We start from the raw sequence: 27,190 nt of genomic DNA on the forward strand, positions 1-27,190 counted from the left end.
TTTCTATTGCTAGGTGCTGTCTTCTGCTTCACTGACTGCTTTTTTCCATGGCTGGTTTCTTGCCAGATGGTATCATTTTCAGCTTTGGCTTGCATTTTTGCCTTTTGCTCAAATGGCCGATTATAATGCTTTGCAAGTACTGTAGTACTGAAGCTACATTTATCTCTCTTCCTCTCTCTCCCCCCCCCCAAGTTTCCTGACTTGTTTCCTCCTGAGATTTAATTGATCTCTCTTTATATAAACAGTAAAATTGTGGATGTGTCCCTTTTCAGGCGATGTTTTTAATGGTTTATTTGCTGTTCCTTAGTTTTTTTTCAGAGGTAAGCACAGAATAAACTGATTTTACAGGTACTATCACTTTCTGAAGATATCTTATTTGTTTTGTCTAAGCTCTCATTGTTTCCCCCTGGACTAATGTTCTGTTCTGGATGGCAACCAATTCTGAGCTGTAGGGAATTGTCCAAGTAGAAGTGAGCCATCAGTCACAGATCTGCAGGGATTATAAGGGAACAGAAATAAGGCACTTGAATCTGATGAAGGTTTATAATGTTAACCCTCCTACCTAGATGAAATACATAAGCAGGGCTTTTTTCAGCCAGAATTTGCCGGAAATCAGTTCCGGTATCTCTCAGGTGGGAGCCATTGCCATTATAAGAGAACAAGGGAGGTGTTCATGGTGAGTTCCAACACCTCTTTTTCTAGAAAAATAGAAATATTGAGGATTAAGGATTCCTATGCATTTCACATGTCTCCTAAACATGTTCAGGATCCTTCCAACAAAATGGCAGCAACAGACCTGTGCTCTTGGAAGTAAGCATTTTATAGAGGGAAGAATATAATTTCCCTACTCACTTGCCCCCAGTTAGATTATTCCAAGAATAAACATAAGGTGATATGATACCTGTCAGTTGCCTCTGCAGAACAATGTAGATTTATTCTCACAATGTGAAGTTATTCACATGTGTTCTGTTTTGCTTCCCACTCAGCATTCACTGATGTTTTCAATCAGAGGTTAGGTAGGTAGTGACTAGGGAATAAACTTTCTCTGTGGTGACACAATGTATATCTCTCCAAATCATTTATTTGCCCAGCTATTTATTTGCCGTTGTATAGCTTATTATTATTATTGGTAGTTATAGGCTATCTTTCAGGAAGGCCCTCTCTTCTGTTTTCCTATTTTTACCTAGTGCATTGTATGTTGCTTTTGTTGACTTCTATTGTTTTTATATAACATTTTGTTGTATCTGCTTTTGTTGTTGCATATTTGTATTGGTTAGTCTAGAATGATGTCATCTAAAGGGCTCCTTCATAGCTTTAATTATTGATTGTGAGACTGTACAGTAGTTTGGTCAGGAGAGGGTTAATGGAAGCAGCATAACTTCCTGAGGTAACTGATAGCACTGGCAGGGCGATCAACTACCCTCTTTATTAAGGAGGCATCATTTAGACACCGGAGCTCAGCTCCCCATATACCCCACACCTGCTGCTGAAAGTACCCAGAGGCCCGATTCTGCGCTCTGGGAGAATCCAGTACTGTACTAAGGCATTGTGAAGCCACCGCCCCCCTGAAACCTAATGAGCAGTTTTATTTGGCGCTCTGATGCTGAGAGTCCAAATGATGCTCAGCGGCAGCCTGTAAATAAAACCGTTTATCTTACGACCCCAGAATCTCAGGTGACCTTGATTTTATTTTAAAGAAACCAAACACGAGATAGGTGCGGGCACCCTTGAAATCTCTCACCATTCAGCGAGTGGGGTGCATACGCCATTCTTTTCTCTTCGCCCCCCCCCCAAGCCATGCACCCTAGGGAGCTTGGGGAGCAAACCTCACTTAACACAGCAGGACGGCATTCCCAAGTAAACATGCCCGGGGCTGCAATGCACCTGACGAGCTGGCCCGACTGATCCCTTTCGGACATTGACCAGCAACCTATTTTGCAGGACGGCTGTGCGAGAGAGCCAAACAAAGGCTGCCTCCTGAACAGCGTGCATGCTTAAAAACATGTTTGCAGGGAGGCGTTTCCAGCACGCCCCATGCCAGTCAGTCCGCATGGCGTTAGGATGCCAGTTCATTGTTTCGAGGTTTATCGGCGGTTTAGAATAAAAGCCGTCATAATAGTACTCAGCCCTGCCTCTGTATGTGTGTGCGTGTGGTGGTGGGGCTTTTGTGCCGCACGGCGCTCCCCTCCCTCCCTCCATGCACACGTACAGTGGGAAAAGCCTGGATGCAGCAGCGGTAGTTCTGGAACAGAAAAAAAGGCCCGGGGGTGGCGAGGGAAGAGCCTTTCGCCCCTCACGCCTTCCGCCAACAACCTGGTCTCTTGATTGACAGCTATCTTGCGTATTGTTATCGCCGGCACACGCGCGCTCCTCCCTCCCTCCTCCCGCAGCTGCCCTTTAGGGCTCCTCGCGCTTTGCTTTGAGCCGCTTTAGCGAGGAAGAGCGCAGACATGGCGGCGCCCTATGAGGAGCCGCCAGCTTTCCCCTGCCCTCTGCAGGCTCCGGGCTGCCTGTGAGGAGGAGGAGGAGGAAGAGGACGGGGATTGCGAGGAGTTCCCGCTAGTGGCGCTGGCGTTGAGGAGCCGCGCCCTTTCCCGCCCCCCGCCGCCCGGACTCGCTTTCCGGAGACCGGGTGCAAAAAAGTTGCTGTCTTCCTGCGCTCGAAGCCTCCCTCTCGGGTAAGCGGGGCTGCGGACTGGTCTTCTTCCCACTGCAGCCCGGTTGTCCCCTCCCCAACCCTTGCCATCCCTGTCTGCACCAGGGCTGGGGGGTGGGGGGGGGGTCGGGTTTTGGTGCCGCAAACTCTGCCTCCGCCTGCGGGCGCTGCAGCAGAACCGGCGCTGCTTGTTATTCGGCTGCATCGGGGTCCCAGGCCAGGGTCGCGACGGGGATGCGGGAGAGAGCACAAGCCTTGTCGTCCTGTGTGGGCCATTAATCCCGATTAAATCGGAAGGGATCGCATTGCTTAGCAGCATGCATGGAGAGAGCGGGGAAATACCGCCGTGTCTGCCCTGCCCGAAGCATTCGTCAAGGGTTAACATCCGTAAAGCATGAGTTTGTTTTGAAGGGCTGTCAAAATTTCCAGTCAGTTCCCGATGCGCGCCTGTCCGGAAATGAGCTCCACTAGCACAGTGGGACTTTACTGCTAGGTAGGCATGCATGCATTATCAAGGCCTGCCTTTCCTTCTGGGCAGCCTCCCAGCAGCGGCATAGCTAGCTGCTCGGGGGCGGGGGGCGGGGCGAGCCTCTCCAACCCTTGGAGCCTCTCCTCTGCCTTTCCCTCAAACTCAACTCCACCCCCATGACACCCAGGGCGACTGCAGGCCCCCCCCCCGCACCCCCTTCCTCCGCCACTGCCTACCAGGGGCTGCATGTAAGTGGTGGGCAGGGCCAGAGGACAAAGTGGCAAGAGCAACAATTGTTCAGTTTTACCTTTGTATAGTCGGCTGGTTTCTACACACATTCATAAACCTCTGTATTCTCCCAGCCAGGCAGGGTGGAGAATTCAAGGATGCGTTCCAGCCAGGAAAGAAGGGTATGGAACAGGGCCAGTGATGGGGGTCCCCTGGGGAGGGGGTGTGGTGTGGTGAGCGTCCCAAGGGCCAGATAGAGATGCTTGGAGGATGACATTTGCCCCCCGGGACCAAGGTGCCCCCCTATACAGCAACAGTCTTTCATTTGCTAAATGGGTATTATTGTTCTAATCCTATATCTGAAGATTTTCCTTGTTTTGGAATATAATGGATATATTTTATTTCATAACTCTGCAGCTCCCCAGAAAGAAATACACCAGTTCTCTGATATCCCTTATTTTTATTCTCTGAGTTGTTCAAAGCTTTGTCTGTCCCCACTGATAATTTTTTTGTGTCACATTGGGAAATATATAGTTTCACTGAAATAGCTGGCACTTCACTCACATCCCTGCTTTTCTAGTTCTTAACCTCAACGTTACATGCTTATCTGAGTAGTCATCTTTTTAGAGTTTCATGCAGACTTTTAGGAAACTGCATAGTCATGCTGTGGTGTAAATAAAATCCAAACAAGATAATATATATGCATTTTATGTATATGCTTTAGGACAAGTCATGCTCTGACACTATAATAACCTGTTTTGATTTGTGCTAAGGAAACCTTTTGATAATGGGGACTATACAAAACTTTAAAATTTTGCTGCTTTATTTCCAAACACTTGTCTACATTCATATAGTGATGTGTGCATGAAGGTAGAAAAAGTGAATGGGGAGGAAGCCTCAGTTTTTCTTTTTATGCCTGTAAAGCCACCTGGTTTGAACTTCATTGATTTAAATCAGTACTGTGCCATTTTTTTCTATGTGGTGGGGCATTTTCTTGGGAAACAGTGTTCTCCACCCCTGCTGTAAACAGTGCTGTTAAAACTTGGCTGCAAAGTTTGGAAGACATCAAAGAGGAATTCTGTCTCGTTGACCTGTATTGCTCTGTTTCTCTCATTTTCCTTTGCTGCCTTCTGTTCAGACACCCCTTAATTGGGAGGTGGCAGGGTGCAAACCTAGCTGGAAATTATAGCCTTTTGACATGGATGTCATTTCTCAATGTGTGTCTGTTGGTTGTACAGGCTCATTGTTATGGAATAAGTCATTATAATGATTAGGTTCTGAAGCTGTGAAGTCCTGTCTCAAATTAAACCCTGTGGCTTATAGGGAAGGCTATGGTGGTTGCTTCTCAAAAGTTCTGTGAAATAAACTCAAGGATGTGCAAGCCCGCCACACATCCATCAGGTTTATTCATTAGTCTAAACAAAAGCAGGTGCAAACACATACTTCTAGAGGCAGACTCAACCACTTGGCTGATTAAATACTTCTCACCTGTGCTAGCAAGCAGTTCATAAACCTTTAAGGGGCATTACAGCAAAAAGGCTACTGCATTAAAAGGAGGAAAACACACGAAACCAAAGTGAAGTTGGAAATGCTAAAATAGAAAAGAAAAGATTGAGTGAAAAAAATGAGGTGGGTCTAAGAATGATGGCGAAAGGGACCACCAAAGAACTTCTGAAGAAAGTAAAGAGAGGGCAGTCTGGGAAAGTGATGATAACAAGGGGGGAGAATCATATGGGGAAATGATATCAGGATTAAAAGGAAGTAACTGTTGAGATGAGAACTGAATGGGAAAGGAAAATGATGGAAGTGTCAGTAGAAGTACCATATTTCACATGATAGAGGCAAGCATGTTAGGAAGAAACCTCAGCTAGAACTCATCTCCCTGACATTTAGTGAAGGGAATCTTTTTTGTGTGTGTAAGGAAAAGGATTCAGTCATATAGTCTGTAGTCTGAGGTGGTAGAACCCAAACAGGTTTTAACATCTCGGTTACCCAAATCTTTACTGTCATAGAACCCATATGTAAAAGTGGTCAGAGGGATGGTAAATGTGACTCTCCCCATCTTTTTTTGCCCAATGAACTGCCTTTATTGTTTTCCTCTCAGTGAGACTCTGAACCAAAATTAATCATGCTGGAGAAAAGCAGCAGATGTACAGCAGTTTCACTGGGAGGGGGAGTTAGTTTTCCCAACCCACATATCCCTGCTTCCATTCAGTTGCCACTCCACCACTTCATATGGAGTTGGCAGGATCCATGTTGAATCTGCCATTTTCATATCTAGTTTGTCTTGGTGTCTGATAAATCAGCCTTCTTGATGGGGATGTTGCTATTTTGGATTCTTTTTCACTTACACAAGCATGCTAAAAGACTCCATGATGTCAGAGGCTGTAGAACTACTTGGCTGGAGTTGGTCACACAGGCATAGTTCTGCTGTTGAATGTGCTCAGAAGAATCCAGTGCATTGTAGGTTGCTTCCTTTTTAATTTGGCAATTTATGGACAGCCGAGCCATTCAAACTACATATGACACCAGGGAGCTTAGTGCAAACCGTAAATATGTGTAAATCATGGGTATAGTTAGGGATGTTTAGTTTTAATTATTAGAGTGGAAAACCGGTTATTTAAATCCCTCATTTCCTATACAGTCATCTGTTTCCAAAGCTGGGGTGAGGAGAAAAAAAATAGCAACATGGTACACTATAATCTAGCAAGGTGTCTTGTTTCATTCTATTTGTTGAAGCTCTTTGCTTAATCCATAAGCTATTAACCAACACTTACTTTGAAAAACTGAAGGCAGCACTGGTAGAAGTCCAGACACAATTCTGCCTTCATCAAAAATATGGATAAACTCTGTCTGCTCTAATGTTTCTATTTATTTTAGAAGTTTTGTCTAGAATTTGAATAATACATTAAATATACAAACAAGTGTTGAACCTGGATTATATCAGTCATACATACTTTGGGTCTTCTGGGTTTGGGAAACTTTTGTGTTTGTGCCAAAACTCAAGCAGATGAATCCTGAGAAAATTCTAACTTTCCTTTGCATCAGAATGTCAAAGAGATAAGTAACCACTCAACTTTTAGAAGACATCGGAAGGCAGCCCTGTATAGGGAAGCATTTTAATGTTTGATGTGTTATTATGTGTTATTATGAGATATATTTCTGAATGTTAAATAACTCAGTGTCAGTTGTGTTGAAGAAAACTTGACTGAATGCCTAGTGGATTCTAAATGCTTTTCAAATGATGCTAGTGAGTTCGAAAGAGGCATTGTGAATACAAAATATGATTTTTTGTGTGCACACAGTACAGTATAATGAAAATAGCAGTGTGACTGCAGGAAAATGTCATATGGGAAGGATACTGCTGTGATAGTCTGCCTTTAAATTCCTGTGATCAGTCACAAGCATATTTATGTATAAATTGTATCTAAACAAGTAGGGCCTCCTTCCATGTAAGAGATTTGGGAGGCTTGGGATGCCAGATTCCTGTGCTTTTTTTGAAATCTGCCCTTTGTTAATGGTGTTTTGTATTTGCTGCTGTGGAACCTAACTCTGTTGTGGTGGTTTTCTTACAGACCTCTTGCTTCTGTTTGGCTTTGCAGAACTTGAAGCTGTAGTCTCACTCCACTGCTTCTCTGTCTCTCTGCCCTTTTCTTACACCCTGAAGGCTTGGTCCAAGGACATTAAGTGAGAAGTAAGTGTGACAATGTGGAAGACAGGAGTGCCTGGCGTGCTCTGGTCCTTGGGGTCACGAAGAGTTGGACATGACTAAACAACAAAACAAGTGTGACAATTCATTTATGTGACAATTCATTTAAATGGCAAAGAGGCTACCATCATCTAGTGCATGCCCTCAGGATCATGTGCCTATAATCACATGAGGCTGGGGAGTGGGACTATGATCAGTCACCCTGCCTGCCCTGTTTTGCAGGGTGCTCCTGGGGGGGGGGTGACACCCTTCCAAGTGGCCCCATGAACTAGAACCTTGAGCGCTTGGAGATCCATCTCATGGGGCAGCCTACATGCATTTGGAATGCTGATGTGACTCCATTAACATGAATGGCATTGTGGAGAGGCTGGCGTCATGGCCTCTAAGGGGCGGGCATGTGTTTTCCAGCCTCACGCAATTATAATATGATCCTGAATGCCGATATAGGATTATAGACTCAAAAGGTCAGATTTCCCACCCAGCCTAGACTGCTCAAATCCCATTTGCTACCTCTGAGCAATTCTTCTTAAAAAAAAAAAAAAAAATTATAGTAAGAGTTGTGTGAGGCATTTCTTCTTTGTTCTTCCTTTCCTTTGTCCATTTTGCTGATTTAGAGGCTTCCCTTCTAGACTAGCTAACCAGGCAATCAGCCAGCTTTGCATATCCCAGATGGTCTTTACCGGGATGGATTTTGTTTTGTAGTCTTAAGCGATGAGAGGCAGTATCTGATTCATATCAGCATTTCCTGGGGAGATGAAAGACAGATTTTCATATCCATCAGCATCACTTGTCTCATTGCTCAGTGACTTGATGCTGAAAGTGTGAACTGCTTCCCATAGTCTGTGTTCTGTTTGAGAACATTAGTTTGGTAGATGTGTGTGATCTGTGGTGGCAAGTGCACATCTTCACATCATTGGATGGCAAAGGTCTCTTGTTTCATCACTTATTGCCTTTTAGGTGAATTAATGTTCTAGCAGTAATAGGGGCTGGTTTTTGTTTTGTTTTTTTACAAAAGCCATTGCTAAAGTCTGAAAACAACATTTTCTGAAACGAAAGGTTAAAACCAGAAATATTCTAGAAACATTTCTGGGAAAGTTTTCCGGTGCCCTAAATTGATGGGGAACTCCCTTAGCATGTATGACTTATATTTGGTAAACAAAACTGTCTGAACACATCAAAGTCCACCCCCCCCAAGTATACTCATAACTATTTGAAGTCAAATATTTTATTGGGAATAAGGTGAATCAATTAAGTGTACAGAATGTAGTTCAAATATGGTTTAAATGTTACGTGCAAATTAATTAAAAAGCATTACTTGAATAGTATTTTTGTTATGATTGTTCAGTAGCATACATTTCCTTACATGGTTACATTTCACAAAATTAAAAAGGTGACAAACCCAGGAAATTGTTGAAAAATGTTAACATACTTTAACCAGACCCATATAATTTTGTCACGCATGCATGTATATATATACATAATGCATAAATATACATTTATGCTTCGTCAAATATAGCCACCTGAGAAAAGTTTATTATAACTTTAAAACTGCCTTATTTGCCTGGTGTTATATCTATTAATTATGCTACTAATTAAGGTTATAATACCATGTACTTTGGGAAAGGGATTATTTTCCAGCCTATATTGCAGCTCTTAATATGGCATGATGTCAGAGCTACTATCTTTCCGTATTTGAAATTACTGTTGCTGCTATGATGATGATGATGATGATGATGATGATGATTATCTATTAGTTGATTGTTACCCAAACGTCTCCAGGCAACATTGTCAATACTGAAACAGTGTTATTTTATTCAAGTGTTTTTAAATAAATAGGTCTAACTTCTGTACAGTACATATCCTCCCCCCCCAATTTCAGAGAATTTCCCCTCAAAATTCTTAGGTAGAATCCTAGTTGGACTAACTGAATTAGATGCAGGATTTAGCAGAGAATTTGGCCTCAGTGGGAGTGCGTGTATTGGTTTAATTTCTTTCTTCTTAATCCAAAAAGCTGAGAATGTCCCAGGACCCAGGCAGGCCAGATACAAGTGAAGGAATATCAGGTAAATCAGAAGATAATCAGCAGGACAACTTGGATAACTCTGAACAGTCTTCCAGAAAGAAGATTCGACAGAATACGCCAAGTCCCAGCAGAGGCAATACACCTCAAGGTAAGCAAAATTACTACTTCAAACCTGATTTCCCTCTTCAGAACCAAAATACCCTCCAGGAGTTCTCTCTGTGTGTTCTGTACTTCAAGGTAATTTTCTCACTATAAATGGAGCATTTTCTGAACAGTATATTTTTTTATTCAATAAAACATATTTCTTAAACAAGTAGTAACGCTGAACAGGCTTTCTACCTCACTTTGTGATATTGCACCACATACTCCAATGCATGGGGAGGAAATAAGACATTGGATTGACACCCAATGTTAGAACTGTGGGTTGTATCCAAAGTAGCACTACATGAATGTTCTGTGAACACAAGGACTTCTGCTTGAGCTATTGAATGTTTTATCCTATCCTACTCGCACATGCCCCCTAAATCTGTTCTAATGGTTTCCCCAAATCTCTTGAGCAGTTTTGGGGAGGGCACATGAAAGGAGAGGGTGTGAAAGTAATGGAATCATACAATTGTAGTGTTGGAAGGGACCCCGAGAATCATCTATTCCTTTTTAAAAAAATTTTTTAAATTTTTTATTAAATACAAAATAAAGAAAAGAATATCAAATAAGAAAAGAAATAAAGAAACAAATTTCTTACGTATACACATGAACATAATTATACATCTGTAAAGCGATATTCAAAAAGAAGAAGAAGGGGGGAAAAGAGAATAAAAGAAGAAAGAAAAGTTAAAAATGGAAATTTAGAGAATAGAAAAGTGTTCACCATAAACAACAATTTCAGATCTATACTTGCATACAATTTTATATTTCAATCTTGCAAAATATCAGACTTAATTAAAATGTTTTAAAAGACTTCCACCGTTTACGCCACACGTCTTTTATACTTCAGGCGCCATAACCTCTGTTCTTCCTATCCTTCCCATAAGTTTTCCTTAATTTCTCACTTTACATTCTTTATATTCTTCACAAGATTAGTCCAAACATCTATTTCAACCTGCTGCAATGCAGGAATCTCATTGCAGAAGTGAGAATCCTAGCATTAATGGGGCACATTAATAGACTACTGCCCTATGCTTATTTGTAGTCCAATCTCAGTTTTGATTTCCTGAAGCTGGAAATCTTGCAGCTTTTCCTTTCTGTTTCTTCCTTAAATGGCAGAGTTTTTGGTTGCTTCCAATGTCATGAATTCAGCATACCTCACTTATTGATGAAGGGCTATATCTTTTGTTTCCTTTTAACAGCCCTCCTTTCCAATTTTCCTCTTTGATGTTATTGTAGCACAAATTCTGCCCATCTGACAGCTTTCACTTTTTCTTTTTTGTGACCATACCTTCCTTTCTCAGAAGCCTTGGTGAGGAGAAGCATATTCCTTCTCTTCATCTTTGAATTTTACAGGCACGGAATTGCACAGAATGACCTCTAAACAGCCCACTTCTTTGTGCAGCTTCAAAATGATGGTAGCATACAAACTCCACAGGATGGTCACAGACTGAACATGGCAGCCTTCCCTAACCTGGTGCCCTCCAGATCTTGTTGGACCAACTCCCACCAGCCCCAGCCAGTCAGGGATGACAGGAATTGCAGGCCAACTATATCTGGAAGTCACCACACTGGGAAAGGTTGAGATGCACCATTAGATAGCTTATCTTTTTTTGAGGACATTATTGAAATATAGTGGACATTTACTTCTACTATTTCCAGTGGTATCTTTGATTGTCCATCCTTATCAATTCTTAGGAACTGTAAACTTTAAAATAATACAGGCCATGCTCAGTGAGATGGGAACAGTCATCTTTGTTAATTTGCCATTTTTTAAATTAATGGGACATTTTGCTGAAGTATATTTCATTGCCTTACAGCCAGCCCTCCTCAGTTTGTATCAGTGGAGGAGCTAATGGAAACGGCAAAAGGAGTTACCAACATGGTGTTGGCCCATGAAATTGTCGTCAATGGAGGCTTCCAGATTAAGCCAGCCGAATTGCCAGAAAACAGGTATAATGTCTATTGTCGCAGGCATAAAAAGTTTAAAACAAAAATATAATTTTTGCTGTACGAAAAGGCAGCATCGCAACTAGTGGATCTAGGGGTGGGGAAAAATCAGTTTTAAACATCTCACTGTTTTTACATGGAAGTGAGAAATACAGAAAATCTTGTGGCTGGTCAGGCATTTGTTGAGAGAACATAAGCTTGTTAACAGTGGATACACCATATTCTGTTTGCCATGAACCAAATGCATGGGATCCTCCTCACCCTGTGAACCACATCCTCTCCCCGGAGGCCATCAGCAACAGGCTCATATAGCCATGAAGGTTAGCTTTGTACATCTAGCTCAAGTGTTATATCCTATACAGTGGTGCCTCACAAGACGAAATTAATCCGTTCTTCGAGTCTCTTCGTCTAGCGGTTTTTTCGTCTTGCGAAGCAAGCCCATTGACGGCTTAGCGGATTAGCGCTATTAGCGGCTTATCGGCTTAGCGGATAAGCAGATAAGCGGCTTAGCGGCTTAGAAAAAGGGGGGAAAGGAAAAAAACCCCGCAGGAACTCGCAAGACATTTTCGTCTTGCGAAGCAAGCCCATAGGAAATTCGTTTTGCGAAGCACCTCCAAACAGAAAACCCTTTCGTCTAGCGGGTTTTCTGTCTTGCGAGGCATTCGTCTTGTGGGGCACCACTGTATATAGTCAGGGAACGTTATGTTCATGTTTGTACATAAAGTCTATTAAGAGCATTCCTGCCCTAGGAGGAGATAGAATGCTTACATCAGAATACACACACAATCAACTGTGATTCAAATTTCCACATTCACCACACAACTCATTTAGGAAGCTGTTTTGCATATTATTTATGGAGGGAGTTCTCAAAACCTTCCAGCCCTTCTGGCAGCTACACCCCCTATCCTTTTCATCCCATTTTGGTGACAGAGTCTCCCTTACGTGTTCTTTTTGAGCTAGAACTTCCTCTTGGATGCAGTGAATTATCTTGTTCTCTACCAATGTATTTTCTTCAACTGTAATGTTGGACATTTCAAGTAACCATCTAACTGCTAGTGATGGTTCCCCGCCCCCCCCTCGAAGCATCACAAGCTCATTGTACTTGGCTTTGTGTTAGAATTACCATTTCACTTTTCTTCTCCTGTTGTGTTGCTTGCCAGCCTTGAAAGAAGAGTAAGGGATATTGTCCACAAAGCTTTTTGGGATTGCCTGGAAACACAGCTAAAGGAAGATCCACCATCATATGATCATGCAATTAAACTTGTGGGAGAGATCAAAGAGGTAAGAGGGGCTAATGTATTTCCATAAGCATACTTCTTGTCCATACATGATTCTACATTGTTTAAGGGTAGTTGCAGCTGTATCAGTCCCAGTACAGAGACCTACACTCTTTCCTGCTCCCAGTACATTTCTCCCTTCTCTTTGCTTCCTGTTTTCTAACTAGTAACCAGCCCATAAAAAGGTTCTGCCCTGCTTTCCTGTGACTGCTAAGTTCCTTTGGCAGGTACTTTGTCAAAAGCTTTTTGAAAGTCCAAGTGTTTATATTATCTTCCAGATGGACTTCATCTACGTTGTTTGCTAATATCTGCAAAGAGTTGTAAAAATACAATGGGGCATGTTCAGAAGCATCTTTGATTTAGACAAATAGAGATCCTCATGTCCTGTTCGAGCCTCACAAAGGCGTTTGACTGGGTAGTGCTGGAGCCAATGTACAAGACTAGATAAATTAATTGGCCTGATCTATCAAGGCAGTTCCTATTTTCTTAGGCCAATGGCAACTTTAGTCTAGTGTCTTGTCTTCAGCATTGACCCTGTTTCATAAGGGCATGGACTGGTGGCAGGCAACACCTGAATCCTTTGGATAGCTTTGCAGTGCTTCCATAATGACTCATAGCCTTAAGCCCTGCCCCTCTGTGCTCTGGAATCAGTATGGCAAACAGTTTCTGTTGTCTCATAATCCAATTTACAACCTGTCGCTAGTGAAAAATTATGTCGGTCACAGTCTGCCACTTGATTGACTGAGGCATTTCATTCCTTTTCCCTAGCCCCTTTAACATCTGTGCTGGAACTACTCATTGTGTCTCCAAGTATCTTCAGAACCTGCACACTGCTTCTCCTCTGCAAAGTGAGGTCAGTAGAGAGAGATTTGCAGGGAAGAAGCGGCAGCAAGAGAAGTGGAGCTTAATCCTACCCTCTCTTGCAACCCCATCTCTGTTTCAGATCCATGTTTGTGGTGGAAATAATCATTCTAAAATTTCAGCAAAGTGGCAGTTGAGGAACAGGTTAAGTGCCCTTTCTCACACCCCCTGTTTCCCTGCTGATGTCCCTCCTTGACACCACTTTGCAGAATGGAAGCATCAGACGTGAGTTTAAGGATATAAAATGGAGCAGAATTTGTCACCCTTCAATACACTGGAGTTTATGCATGCATACACACATAAGCACCATTGTTAATTCCCTGTTCCAGAAGCCAAGGGTTGCATCCAGCAAAGTCATCCCGTTTGTGCAAGGGATGGAACTACCCCTCCCTTTAACTAGCCCCTTTAACATCTGTGCTGGAACTACTCATTGTGTCTCCAAGTATGGAGGGATGGAACTACCCCTCCCTCTCCCCACATTCCATCCCCCAAATATGCTCCAGAGGGTTGGAAGGGAATGTTCTTGAGCAAGCAGAAATCCTTGTACACATGGGATTACTTCACTGGATACAACCCCAAAACAGTTCTTCTGTACACAGTGAATGAAAACTTCTATTAAAACTGTTAATGATTTGACCTTATTTTACTTTTCCTAGTAACACAATATTGCTGCAACTGTTATTCACTTTGGAATAGTGTTGATTGATACAGCAACATAATACTGCTATGAGCTAACAAAGGAACATTGCTTTCTTTCAGACACTTTTGTCTTTTTTGCTGCCTGGCCATACTAGATTAAGAAATCAGATTACCGAAGCTCTAGACCTCGAGCTGATAAAACAGGAGGCAGAGAATGGGGCCCTTGACATTTCGAAGTTGGCAGAGTTCATTATTGGAATGATGGGAACGCTCTGTGCTCCAGCTAGAGATGAGGAAATTAAGAAGCTGAAAGACATTCATGAAATTGTTCCCCTGTTCAGGTACTCACATTAAATCAGTATCTGCCTATGGAAAAATACTTTGAATGTTTTTGATAACCATTGGCAGAATACAAAAATTATGCATGTAGCAATGAAATCATACATGTGTGTGTTCATGTTTGTTTAATGGAGAAGTTATTGGTGAAAATGCAAGTGCAAAAATAGTGAATAATATGGAAATTATATTTTTATCAAGACTACTTTTATAGAGGCATTCATTGCAATTGGGATTTCCCTCCCCAGCTAATTTAGAAAGTAAATAAAATCATGTATACTCCTAAATACGCACAAAATGTGGCATTTATGTCTACTCCTCCCTACAGCTTTAGCTGACATGTCAGACTGAGGTGGCAATTCATATTTTGCTTGTATGTTCCTCAATGATGAAGGGGAAGGGAAAGGAGGAGAAAGATTTTTTTCCACATTGGATACCAGATGCATGGGAAAGTATTCTAGTCCGGCCTTCTGCCTGACATTGTAATTTCTGTATGGGAGGGGGCTCTTCGTTTTTGTAAAGATGAGCATTAATTCATGTAAGCCCCAACTGCAGTCTGAAGCTGTCTCAGGCTTATCATCTAAGCAAGAATTGGGCAGTGGTGATCTGAAAAACTGCTAAAGGTAATTTTTAGCATATAATACATATGCCAACAGAATAGTTCTCTAGAAAGCACTGTATTTCTTCCTGTTCTTTAAAAGGGGATTGTTCTTAGTTCTCCCCACATAGTTCTTTAGTTAGATTACTTAAATATGATTTGCCCCCTTAGCTCTTCACTTTTTCATTTGCTTTATCTCCTTCTTTTACATTTGATAAATATTGCAATTTGGGGGGGCATGTGATTTGATTTATTGCAGACATTTAGACATGCTGTATTTCTTATTGATACCATTTTTTAAAATACTGCGCATTGCTTCGGTTTTTTTTAAAAAAAAACATTAAGCGATTTATAAATGTCCTTAAATAACTACACACACCTGCTTGAAATGTCTTCTTGATTTTGCAGAGAGATTTTTTCTGTGTTGGACTTGATGAAAATGGACATGGCTAATTTTGCTGTCACCAGCATAAGGCCACATTTAATGCAGCAGTCAGTTGAATATGAAAGGAAGAAGTTTCAGGAACTTTATGAGAAACAACCAAGTACGGTTTTTGTTATTTTGCATTGCTAAATTATCTGCTTTTTGTTTATTAAAAGAGAAATTTATTAAGCTGATTCATCATAACTGTTCAGTGCTTAATTTGATAATTATGCCAAAATAACTCCCCATGAACGGCAGAAAGCTTAATGAACTCAGGGGGGCTTATGTCTGATGAGCTGTATATGGGAGGTCCTTCTGCATAAACTTTGGGTGTTCCTCAGTGCCATGAATGGGAGCATGCAATGCAGTTTAAAGATTGCAGTTTTAGCATAACTGTGGCGCTGTGGGTTAAACCACAGAGCCTAGGACTTGCCGATCAGAAGGTCAGCGGTTCGAATCCCCGCGACGGGGTGAGCTCCCGTTGCTCGGTCCCTGCTCCTGCCAACGTAGCAGTTCGAAAGCGCGTGAAAGTGCAAGTAGATAAATAGGTACCGCTCCAGCGGGAAGGTAAATGGCGTTTCCGTGTGTTGCTCTGGTTCGCCAGAAGTGGCTTAGTCATGCTGGCCACATGACCCGGAAGCTGTATGCCAACTCCCTCAGCCAATAAAGCGAGATAAGCACCGCAACCCCAGAGTCAGCCACGACTGGACCTAATGGTCAGGGGTCCCTTTACTTTATTAGGGGGAAATGAGCAGTGCTAATAAAAATAAGCATTCAGAGTGCAAATGTCTGGATATCTATTTCAGTTTTTAAAGCCAAATTATTAACAAACTAAAAAAATTCAGTCAGCTGAAAATCCAAAAACAGTAGGCCCTTGGGTAGAATTATTCAACATGCCTTCATTCTTAAGGCCATCTTCCCTAAGGACCGACACCCTTCCCTAAATATCTTTCACATTGGAGGTGACGCTGATCCGAAGTAGAGAGATGGCTTTCTTAGCTGTGGTGCTCCAAGTATAAAATATTTTAGATGTGATGATGAGAGACCTCTCTATTCCCCTAGGCATTTTAAGTATTGTTTCACATCTTACACCTGCTCATCTTATTTGTCAGCTTTTTTCATGTCTTTTGTTTTAAACTGTTTTGATTGTTTTTATTTTGTTCATATATTGCGCAAACCATTCTGTGCAATCTGTTTTGACCAAGGGCGGTATAAAAATATTTCAAATGGATAGGCAGGAAAATGGGTTGATGAGAAAATGGTCTGGTAAGTCAGTTTCTCCCTCAAAACAGATTCCTTAGATTTCGTCACTGAGTGGCTGCAAGAAGCTGCGGATGACCTGAGATCCAGAATGGTGCCTGCTATTGATCATGGTGCCACGTCTACCAGTACTGCTCCTGTGCTCTGTCCTGTTGCTGTACAGAATCATGCATACCTTAAGCTCCTCAAATGGGATCATCTGCAAAAGCCTTTTCCAGAGGTAACTATTTGCTTCTCTGCAATTACTATAACAATGTATGGATTGGTAGGGTGCATTCAGACATACACTTGAACTTGGTTGGGCAAGTCCCTTTGAATGCGAAGGACGGGGATGAATATGGGATTGTGTGGCAATGTGGGATGTGCTTGTTGTTGGTGGTGTTTAGATTATTATCTTTGAAACTAATCTTTATGCTGCATACAGTGTGTTTGGCTGATGGTGTCAAGATGTGCTTGTTTGTGGCAGGCAGCTACCATAATGCTGCCTCATCCTCAGTGGTTGTGGGCAGCGGGGAGGCATAGTTTAAATGGAGAGGCTGAATACCATCTGGGCTAGAGGTCTTGACGTTTGGTCTTTGTCAGCTCTTTTGGAGCCCTCTGCTCATCCAGAAGTTCCTGGTAGCTTATTCACTGAGTCCTCTTGTCAAGTGGAGCTGTTAGTCAGTCTGGAACAGGTCTATGCTCATCTGCAATCTTATCGTGGATGAAAGGCCTGACCTGACATGTTTTGCTGAGGCTTGGGTGGATCGGCTGTTCTTGCAAGGATACTTAGTACTGCACCTGGCTAGACCAGAGGATTGAGGTGAGGGTGCTGCCGTTAACTTTAGAAGCACTGTCTCCTTCACCAGACAGTCTCCTGAACTAGGAAATGGATGTGGAAAGCTTACACTATATAACTATTACATCATCTCGCCTTCCTCCCTGCATTCTGAATTTACTATCCTCTGTTGTGTTAATTTTTTTTTTCCAGACTGTGCTAATGGACCAGAGCCGCTTCCAGGAAATGCAGCTGGAACTGGACCAGCTTATCTTAACTGGAGCGATTCTTCTGGTAACATTCAATGCTGCAGGCACAGCGCTTTCAGGCTTGCCAGCATTTACGGCCAATCTCAAAATGGTTATCCGGGTACTGCTGACAGATCTACACCTCCCGTGAGTACCATGTGCCTTTGGGGCCCTTTGTAGGGTGATGCAGGATGATATAGACGTCAGTTTCAACTAGATCTCAGGCCTGTTTTGAAATGAGACTTGCACATTCTTCCCTACTTCTCCAAGTAGTAAAAGGCTTTAGAAATTATGAGGAATTTCCATTATGAGGAATAAATAGCCTTTTGGATAATTCTAATTTTCACATTTGGAGTAACCTTTGATTATATCACTTCAGAATACAGGGCTGTGGGAATCTCCTGATACTCTCACATGTAAGAAATAGAATGGAATGGGAAAGGGTTATAGGTAGTTTCTTGTGTGGGGAACATTTAAACATATGTTGTGCACTCGCAGAGCATTCTGAAGAGTTATGAGCCTGAATTTTTCTTAATGTAGCTCCCAGTTGTATCTAGGAAATTGCTGACACCCCCCACCCAATATAGACACACCCACTTGTTTCTTTGAGAGCTCAAATCCCCTCTTTAAAAAGGAAGTGGTTGGTGTGTGATGATTCCTCCAGTAATGTTCCCTCAGTCTGTAAGGTTTTTACTTGTATAGCTCATGTTTTGTTTGATTGGCATACCCGTCAATTCAATTCCATGTTGCTTATGAGTTGTTAAAACATAAGAGAATTTTGATCATCTTTTTCTAGTTCCTTCAATTTGAGTGAAGCATTGGCTGTCATAAGTGAAAAGATTTGTGCTGAAGTTAATAGCTGCCTTTCCCAACATGGATTCACACCTTTCACACTTGAGAAGGAGACGGAGCTTAAAGGACAGATCCAGGCTGTGGCCAAGCCTAATAACACTGTGTGCAAACTGATAGGTATGCTTTGTAGATCAGATGATTGCTCTTTTCCCTGCAATAGTTGTGCATGTCTAAGTCAAACATACATTTGAGGACATGGGTATATCTTATTTTTGTAAAGTGAAGGGGATAGTAATGCTTCAAATGCGTGAATGCACTCGTTTTGAGATGAGAGATTGTATTGGCTGCATGTGCACATCATAAGACTAAGCCAAAAATCCTGGTTTCAAGAGCCAGGATATGCATGAGCAGTATGCACTTGTAGACAGCCCCTTTCTTGCTGCTTCATTCCTCCCTTTCTTGAGCTGCAAAAGCAAGCCAGGACTGAGCCATAGCTTCTTGTTATATGCATATCCTGAAACTATGACTAATGGCTTCAAAACAAGCCAAGGTATTCAACCAACATTAAACCTTGGTTGAATGACTCTGTCTTGTTTGGAAGCTAAAAACCAGTTTCAAAGTTTTCATGTAATGGGAAACTATGCTTAAGTGCTGGATCCTGTAAAGGGAAGTGGCAGGAGCCTGCAACCACTGCCTAGCATAACCATTAAAAAGCTACTTTGTCAAGGTGTGGAGGTAAAAAACCAGGAAGCAAGGGCTGCTTTTGGAAAATGAAACGTTTTCTTGAAATATTACTGAAAAGTGATGATAGGTTTGAGTTTTCTATCTATGAGTGGTGGTGTTCCTCTTGGAACTGGGAAGCAGAGATACATGGGAATGTTTGAAATGAAGGTGAAATGATGCTAAAAGAACTCCAGATTTTGTTCAGTCTGTGATTACGATAAGATGGTTGTATGAAAATAAAAATTAAGCACCATAATGGGCCTATTTGATGCGTATTATCAAAAGAGGAATTTGGGATCTTTCAGTAAGTCTTACTAATAATTTACTTCCCTTCTCAAGATTCAAGAATCCAGTCGTTTCTGGAGAGCTACCTTGCTTCTGGCCATCAGAAATCTCTTCCTGCCATTCCTGGTGGATTAGGCCCTATTCAGAAAGAGCTGGAGGAAATTGCTATCAAGTACGTTCGCCTTGTTGACTACAACAAGATGGTCTTCAGTCCTTACTATGATGCAGTTCTCAGCAAAATACTGAATGAAGAAGACTCATCTTAGCTATCTGTGAGCAAAACTGGGAAGATGTCAGACTCATTGGTATGCTGCCCTAAAGAAGATAGGGTAGGAGAAGGCTGTTGCACTCATGCTTTCTGTCAGAATGATGAGGGTTGGGAAACAGAGGCCTCTTTCAGATCCCAGTTGTTTTTTGGGGATCCCCGCAGTCTGTCTTGGTATCCCCTATTCCCCATCAGACCCCCTCAAACACAGACCAGTTCTGATTAGGAACTTAAGTAAAATTCAACACAGCACAGTTTTATTTAGGCACTTGTGTGTTGGAGGTAGAGTGAGAAGTTGCAAGATTTAAATGTTCACTTCCCCCTGCTTTCACCCAAGTTTAATAACTGCTCGAAGCCAATGCCAGTCCGCCATTGGACTAGTGCAGAGATGTGCTGCTCCCCTCCCATCCTGGTCCTTCTGGCTGCTGTGTATGCAAGTGTGCTTCTATACATGGATCACTGTTATTTGGATCAGGGTGGTCAACTGTATGTGTTGTAGAAAGCTTACAATCCTTGGGCAACAGCTTTGCTGGGAATCTTTCACTAATACGGTAGCAATGGCTGAGTGGCAAGTGGATGCATCAGGTGATGTAAAAGGTACATGAAAACACACCAGTTTAGTACTTAATTCAAAGCAAGTAAGAATTGATGGTGTATTGACTTTTGAAATATGGGCTTGAGGGTAAGACTAAAATGATAGATGTTCAAATTATCCTATTAGCATGTACATTGATACAAAATGGGCTAGTAAACTTCTCTTTCTATATTAAGTTTTAAATAGTTCTGAAGATCATCTCAAAAATTGTAGCAGTAACTTCAGTTTCCAGATACTCAAAACTTGGATATTGGTAGTTAAAGCACTTTATATGCAGTCTGCAACACTCTTAAGTCCTTCTGCCAGCCAGGTTTTTTTTTTTTTCTAAAGTATTTTATTCTGTACCTGCAGATATTCTACCAAAAGCGTATAAAATTATATTTTTGTAGAGTATTTTCTGGTTCTTCTCTACTGCAGTATTCACATTCTGTAGATTCTATATATTGTTTCTCCTCTTGAAGTGAAAACAAAAAGTCTGATGAGGGAATTTCTTCCTTCTGTATTGCTGGAGGCATGAAATGCTAATATAGGTGAGGAAAACTTTGGATATCTGAAAAAGTTGGATAATGGAGTATCCATTTAAGTTCATTCTGGAATTTATCTACGTATTATAAAAGCCTGTGATTTAGGTGAGAAGTTGGGTTAGCTCCTAGTTTAGTAATATAATACTGTGTCCCCAATTCAAGTGCTCTTTGAACATAGTTGTACATTATGAGCCTACAGCTTAGCATGTGTGCTGGCAGAGATATTGCTGGCACTGATCATGGTGAATTCCTCCCCCCCCCCCACCCTTTTACCTCATAGAGTAGCCTTTGGAAGGCCTGATCCAGCAGACAACCCACAGGCAGGAAGTTTCCCTCTGCCCGTCGCATCACCCTTGCTGGACTTGGATGCAATACTTTTATTTGAATGTTAGAAATAGTGATTTTAAATTTATAGTAGGAAGTGGACTACCTTTAATGTCCCATGGAGTTTATAGAAAAGTTTCTGCTAGGTTTTAAAACAAGTGTTTTCAGGAGTTCATAAACATGTGACTTATTGGATACTTGAGGACATTAACTGTTTATTAGGTAGGCTCTCTTGTTAAATGTTTTCTAACATCGAGACATGGATGTGTATGTTGTCACAAATATGGGAGGCAAAAATAATTCTGTGAATTGGCTTTTGAAATTGCTTTTGGTTGAAAAGCCACAATGCACAGTATGCTTCCTGAATGTTTGGTAGCTGTTTTAATCTTAAAAGGGAACAAAGTTAAAAGCCTCTACATTAGTGCTTAAGTGATCTCTCTGAATAATAGAATTGCTGTAAAGCAGACCAGCCCCCACCCATCATTATTTGATGAAACTTTCTCTGTTTATGGTTTTTTTTAAAAGAGGTTCTCTTTAACTATTCGGCCCATTGTGTTTGAAATGTGATGCTCGTGATGTCTGGATATACGGCAAAGGTATAGGGCTAAAAGGTTTTCCTCTGTGAAAAACTGTGGTTGGCACCTACCTGAAACGTAGATCTATGAAGTTTGAGTGAGTCTGTGAGGTTGGGTTTTAGGACCCACCAGTGCAGCAGAGGCAAGACAAATGTCTTGGGAAGGGGGTGGAGCTCCCAGCATTCCTCAGTCTATGGACTCACCAAGTGGAAAGCAGGCATTGAAATTCAAATGGTTATGAAATAGAACAGTAACAAGGACAAACATACAATTGTCCCTCTCCAAAAGTAGAACTGCAACAGGAGTAAATTTGCCTTGAAAGCAAGGCTTGATAATTACGCAGCCAACCTAATCCCAACAAGGTGATACTTCCAATCAACTCTCAAATTTTATTACACTCATTGAATATGGGTATGGCCCTTAACTAGCTCACTCACACTCTGGAGACCTGTATTTCAGGCAGGTGCGAATTGCACCCATAGCGGGAGTGAGCCTCTTCTGGTTGGGACATAAAACGGCTAACCCCAATTTGGGCAGGACCCTGACAATTAATCTGGGAAGATCTGCTGAAGGACAGCCTCAACCTCAGCTGAGACATGCTTGTCAATTTACTATAAAATTGACATACCGTATTTTTCGCTCTATAACACGCACCTGACCATAACACACACGTAGTTTTTAGAGGAGGAAAATCCATAGGCATGCCACCCGTAGGCATTCCCTCCATAACATGCACAGACATTTCCCCTTACTTTCTAGGAGGAAAAAAGTGAGTGTTATGGTGCAAAAAATACGGTACTTTTAAATGACATACTTGTCAATTTTATAGTGTTTGACAAAAGGTTTTTGGGGCTATGCTCGTAGCTGCTTTACAGATATCCTCTAAAGGAGCATTGGTGGAAAGGCTGCAGCCCTTGTGGAATGCGTTGCCACATTTTTTGGTACTGGAATCTTTTGAATTTTGTATGCAAAGATAATGCAAGCCTTAGTCCACCTAGCAAGGATGGATGTGGAAACCCTATGTCCCAGAGAGGGCAGCTGAAAGGACACAAAAAGGGAATCTGTCTGCCTCAAATCTCTCTGCAGTAAGGAGGGATGCTTCTTACTGCAGGTCTTTCCCTCTTCTGCCTCCTTGCCTGTTCAAATATGATTTGACTGTAGCATTGTCTATGCACAAAACGATGTGAAAAAGTTAAAACTGAGAGGAGATGTGCTGAATCACTAGATAGACTGCTGTGAGTTTGAGCTAGTTGACACCCCCCACCCCAAAACAGGCTACCTTCACAGGAGACCACAGGGCCTGAATTGAAAGATGTTGACAGAGACCCAGCCCAACAGGATGTCATCCAATGTGATGATGGCTCGAGTTGGATCTTCCAAGGGGTGTGCCTTTACGTAAGTTGTGGCTATTTGTCCGCCAGCATGTGGCCAGGCAGTGATGATGTGGAATCGTGATGTGATGCTGTCTTCCTGCTGTCACCAGTCACTGGTGAGTGCTTCTAAGGCAGTAGCACCCACTGTGATGGCTTGGCATGGAGCTTTGCCCAAGGTGGTGCTTGTGATACTGATATGCACACCCAAAGGCATGGGACAGCTGCGTAATGACCACTTTTTTTGCTGTTAAGGGACTTCTGGTGGCTGCTTTAATTCAGATTACTCTGTCCAGTGCTGAGGGGATAAACCCTCTTACTGTATCCAGAAGTGTGCCTAGATGAACCAGTTGTTTTTTGGAGCTCAGGTGCACAGGGTGAAATCTAGGCATGTCTCCATGGCATCTCCAAATTGTGCTTGACCATCTTTCAGGTGTAAAGTGTGGCAGAGTAGATTAGCAACAGGAAGGTACTTTCAGCAGTTCTGTAATGTCAAGTTGTAGAACATACAACTTGTTAGCCAAAACAAGCATATTTTTTGTACTTCAGCGGAGAGTTCCACTCATCCTTGGTCACAGATGTAAATGGAGCAGGAACTGGACTATATCTAGTCACTGGCTTTGGGTCAGGTAACTTGGTCACACCTGTGAGAGGTGCAGACAGCTCTTCAACTAGATTTATCATTATCATTGTTTATTTGTATGCTGCCTATCCATAGTTAAAACCATTCTCAAAGCAGTTTACATGAAAATAATTACATAACTGCAAACATAACAAAAGTAGCCATGAGTGATAAATAAAATGTACACAACATGATCAAAAGATACAAAAAAAAAAAAATCAGTACAGTGGTACCTCGGGTTACAGACGCTTCAGGTTACATACGCTTCAGGTTACAGACTCCTCTAACCTAGAAATAGTACCTCGGGTTAAGAACTTTGATTCAGGATGAGAACACAAATTGTGCGGCGGTGGCGGCAGCGGGAGGCCCCATTAGCTAAAGTGGTACCTCAAGTTAAGAACTGTTTCAGGTTAAGAACGGACCTCTGGATCGAATTAAGTTCTTAACCAGAGGTACCACTGTATCAAAAACAGCAAAATCAATATCTCAAAAATTAAATCTTGACCCCCCCCCCAACAAAAAATCCTGAACCCCACGACAAGAATTTGTAAGTATCCTGAGTAGCAGGTCTTCCAGGACTCACAGTCAAGATGGTCTCCAAGCAAGGAGCGAAGCCATTACTACCCCACCTCCTGGTCCAAGGCCCTTAATCCATTGTTTACCTCAGGCTGCCCAACTCAAGTTCCTCAGAATATTCACAGCAGCTTCCCTCACTTCTTATAGCTGCAGTGCCATGCATCCCAGCTGCATCTAATGGGCCTTGACGGGTCAGCATTTTGGCCTTGCAGATCCAGAAATGGGTGAACATCTCTGCCTCCGGGATGTGGGAAAGCGAAGCCAGGGGCTATTCTAAAGGAACCCCCTCTTCTGTCAGCTTTTGACATTCTGCCAAGGTGCTGCCAATCTTCTGGGCACCCTGAACTGCTTTGTGTCCTCCATGGAACGCCAGAAGGAGCAGTCCAGGGCCTACTTCCCCTTTGGCAGCTGCTTTTTTATTGGGAAGGTCAACAGGGGCCACTTCCTGCATTTCCCTTGGGATGCAAACCATTGCTCCAGCAGACAAAGATGGCGACTGGAGATGAGAGACAAATGGCACTCACCATAAATGCCCCAAACACTTATGAAAGCAATCAAATGCTTGGTCAAGCAGCCAGCCAGCCAGCCACTCTCTGTCTCTCTTAGGACAAGAAAAAGAGAATGAAAACAACAAACAAGCCTGAAGAAAGTCAGAATAGAAGGACATAGAAGCAGAAAGCAAAGACATGTACAGCTTGCAGTAAAGGCAGGGCAGGTTAAGGAATGCCTAGATCTCCTCCTCCTTCCCAAGGTGTTTGTCACACTGGTGAGGCCTAAACCTGGTGCAGCTCACTTCAACTCAGGAGATAGATGAGTAGATAAGATACCCTGGGCTACCACAAAGTATCAAATCAGTGTTCTTCACATAGAACAACATTGACCACAACCCAACAAAAAACAGTCATCTCTCCCATTGATATAGACTTCACTGTGCTTAACTTTGGCTGGGTTGTAGCTCTCGGGTCTAGAATTGCCAAAGTAAAATAATTATTCTTCGGTTATATTGGTCAAATTGTTCCTTTAGGCTTAGCTTCCTACACATCTGACCATTTAAAGAAAAAAGTGCTGCTTGATAATTTGCAACAATAAGTTGGAAAGGGGTGGGGATGCTAAAGGTGGAAATTCAGTATTCTAATATTGTCTGACTTGTATTTCCTTGAAGCTGTTAATGTGATATTGTTACTATTTTTCTTATGTGTTTTATGTTGCTGCTGTTTACTTCATCTATGCACCACTAATGTGAGACTGTAACTCATCTGTGATAAATTTTTGTGTGTACTTTACATGTTGCAGTTACAGATAAACAGCGATTGCCCGCCATTCTTCTTTCTGGTCTGTATGCAGTTTTTGCTCCTTTCATTACTTGTTGCAGGCAAGTATTTTATCTTTTTAATTCCCCCTTAATATCTACGTATGTGTTCAAGTCCTTGAAGAAAGAGCTATAGTTTAAAGTGCAATTCTACAAGAACTGCTGGTATGCGGAGCAGTAGATGGGTTGGTGGGACTGCAGCGCTCACCTTCTGTTGCAGTGCCGCTGCATACTGGTACAAAAAGATTTGAGAGGACAGTGAACTAAGAGAGACCTCTGCCTTGTCCCTCTGTCCTGGTATACAGCAGTGATACAACCAGAAGCAGGTGAGTGATGTGGACTCCCCCATGCCATCTGTTACTGTGTATGCGTTATTGCCATTGAGTTATTTTAGCTAGTAGATTACTCGAGAAGCAGTGCCACTTGCCACATAAGGAGGTGGTTACAGTGGTACCTCGGGTTACAAACACTTCGGGTTACAAACTCTGCTAACCCGGAAGTAGTACCTCAGGTTGAGAACTTTGCCCCAGAATGAAGACGGCGGTGGCACGGTGTCAGTGGGAGGCCCCATTAGCAAAAGCGCACCTCAGGTTAAGAACGGTTTCGGGTTAAGGACAGACCTCCAGAACAAATTAAGTTTGCAACCCTGAGGTACCACTGTATTTGTAACCTCAAGAGCATACCTGTGTTGGCTGTTACTGGCCCCTGGATGTCTAAGGACCTGTAGGATGGGTAGTGTTCTGTTTGAATGTGGCTGGATACTGCACATGACCTTGCAATAATCCCCAGTAAATGTATCCCCATAATTTCATCCCATTTCTGCATTAATTACACTTTTAGAAATTCCAGTATAAAATTGCATTTAAATATATTTTAATACTTTTTTTGAGAAGGTAAGAAGCTGGTGGATAACTAAGCTTCAGAATGTACCTTAGTCTGAGTTCATTCAGATCAGTTGAGGTCCAGCTGGAATTTGTAAAAATCAACTGCTTGCAGCATTCTGAATGCAGCGGTTTGTCTCAGGGTGTTAATTGCCATGTGGTAGAATTAAACCGGTTCTTGCTGACATGGTTGTCTGGATTACAACCATTCTCCCCAAGACAAGTTTTTAAAACTGTAGAAGGCTTTGGGTACCTTGCTAGAAAGGCAGTATATTTCCAGTTTGGAAGAACATTTAGGAGGTCCACTGTAGCTATCTCTCAACAACCGTGAGTGCTTTGTTTCAACAATATTGCTTCTTAGGAGTAATGTCACTGTTGCCATGTTTTTAAAAATGGCCAAGGCTTCAAAAACAAGGAAATTGGTCCACAGACAAATGAAATAACGATTTACCTAATTGTTTCTTTTTTGTTTACTGTAGACTGTACTGAAAAATTTATTTAAGACCAGTATAACAAATAGCCTTTTAGAAGGAGGCAAACCCATATACTGCATTTTAATTCATGGAAGCTACCCAAGGAAAGCATATACCGGTAATAAAATTTGCCATGACTACAGTGCTGTCATGAAGGCTCAGCTCTTAGCTGAATCAGATGTAAAGAGGGCTCTTGTTGCAGATCAGCCCCTACTAATATTTATAACATGAAATAATGACATTCCTGGACATTTGCTTTTAGTCTGTCATGTATGTTCAGATACGAATTTTTCTGAA

At 42.1% G+C, this 27,190-nt stretch overlaps 1 protein-coding gene and 1 long non-coding RNA gene across 6 annotated transcripts; one reads left to right on the plus strand and one right to left on the minus strand.

Annotated features, from left to right (window-relative positions):
* Positions 1-250: 250 nt before the first annotated feature.
* LOC309327587 lies at positions 251-2,072 on the minus strand. The gene is made up of 2 exons (XR_014150583.1): positions 1,742-2,072; positions 251-490 (listed from the first exon to the last, which is right to left on the minus strand). It is a non-coding gene; the product is annotated as an uncharacterized lncRNA (long non-coding RNA).
* Positions 2,073-2,442: 370 nt separating this feature from the next.
* On the plus strand, positions 2,443-25,550 carry TCP11L1 (t-complex 11 like 1). Of its 5 annotated transcripts, none has more exons than XM_081835429.1 (12): positions 2,443-2,678; positions 6,929-7,047; positions 9,074-9,233; positions 11,050-11,182; positions 12,340-12,460; positions 14,077-14,297; positions 15,299-15,435; positions 16,607-16,794; positions 17,545-17,726; positions 18,376-18,548; positions 19,434-19,551; positions 24,837-25,550. In XM_081835429.1, exons 3-12 carry the CDS (start codon positions 9,080-9,082, stop codon positions 24,853-24,855), a joined length of 1,446 nt encoding a protein of 481 aa, XP_081691555.1. In that variant the 5' UTR covers positions 2,443-2,678; positions 6,929-7,047; positions 9,074-9,079; the 3' UTR covers positions 24,856-25,550. The 5 variants fall into 5 exon arrangements, with proteins under 5 accessions (XP_081691555.1, XP_081691556.1, XP_081691552.1 ...); XM_081835430.1 differs by having other exon boundaries at positions 25,524-25,550; XM_081835426.1 differs by lacking the exon at positions 24,837-25,550 and having other exon boundaries at positions 2,444-2,678; positions 19,434-22,284.
* The last annotated feature ends 1,640 nt before the right edge of the window (positions 25,551-27,190 follow it).

The sequence above is a fragment of the Podarcis erhardii genome (genome assembly GCF_964252035.2).
Source record: "Podarcis erhardii genome assembly, chromosome: 1".
Taxonomy (NCBI): Eukaryota; Metazoa; Chordata; class Lepidosauria; order Squamata; family Lacertidae; genus Podarcis; species Podarcis erhardii.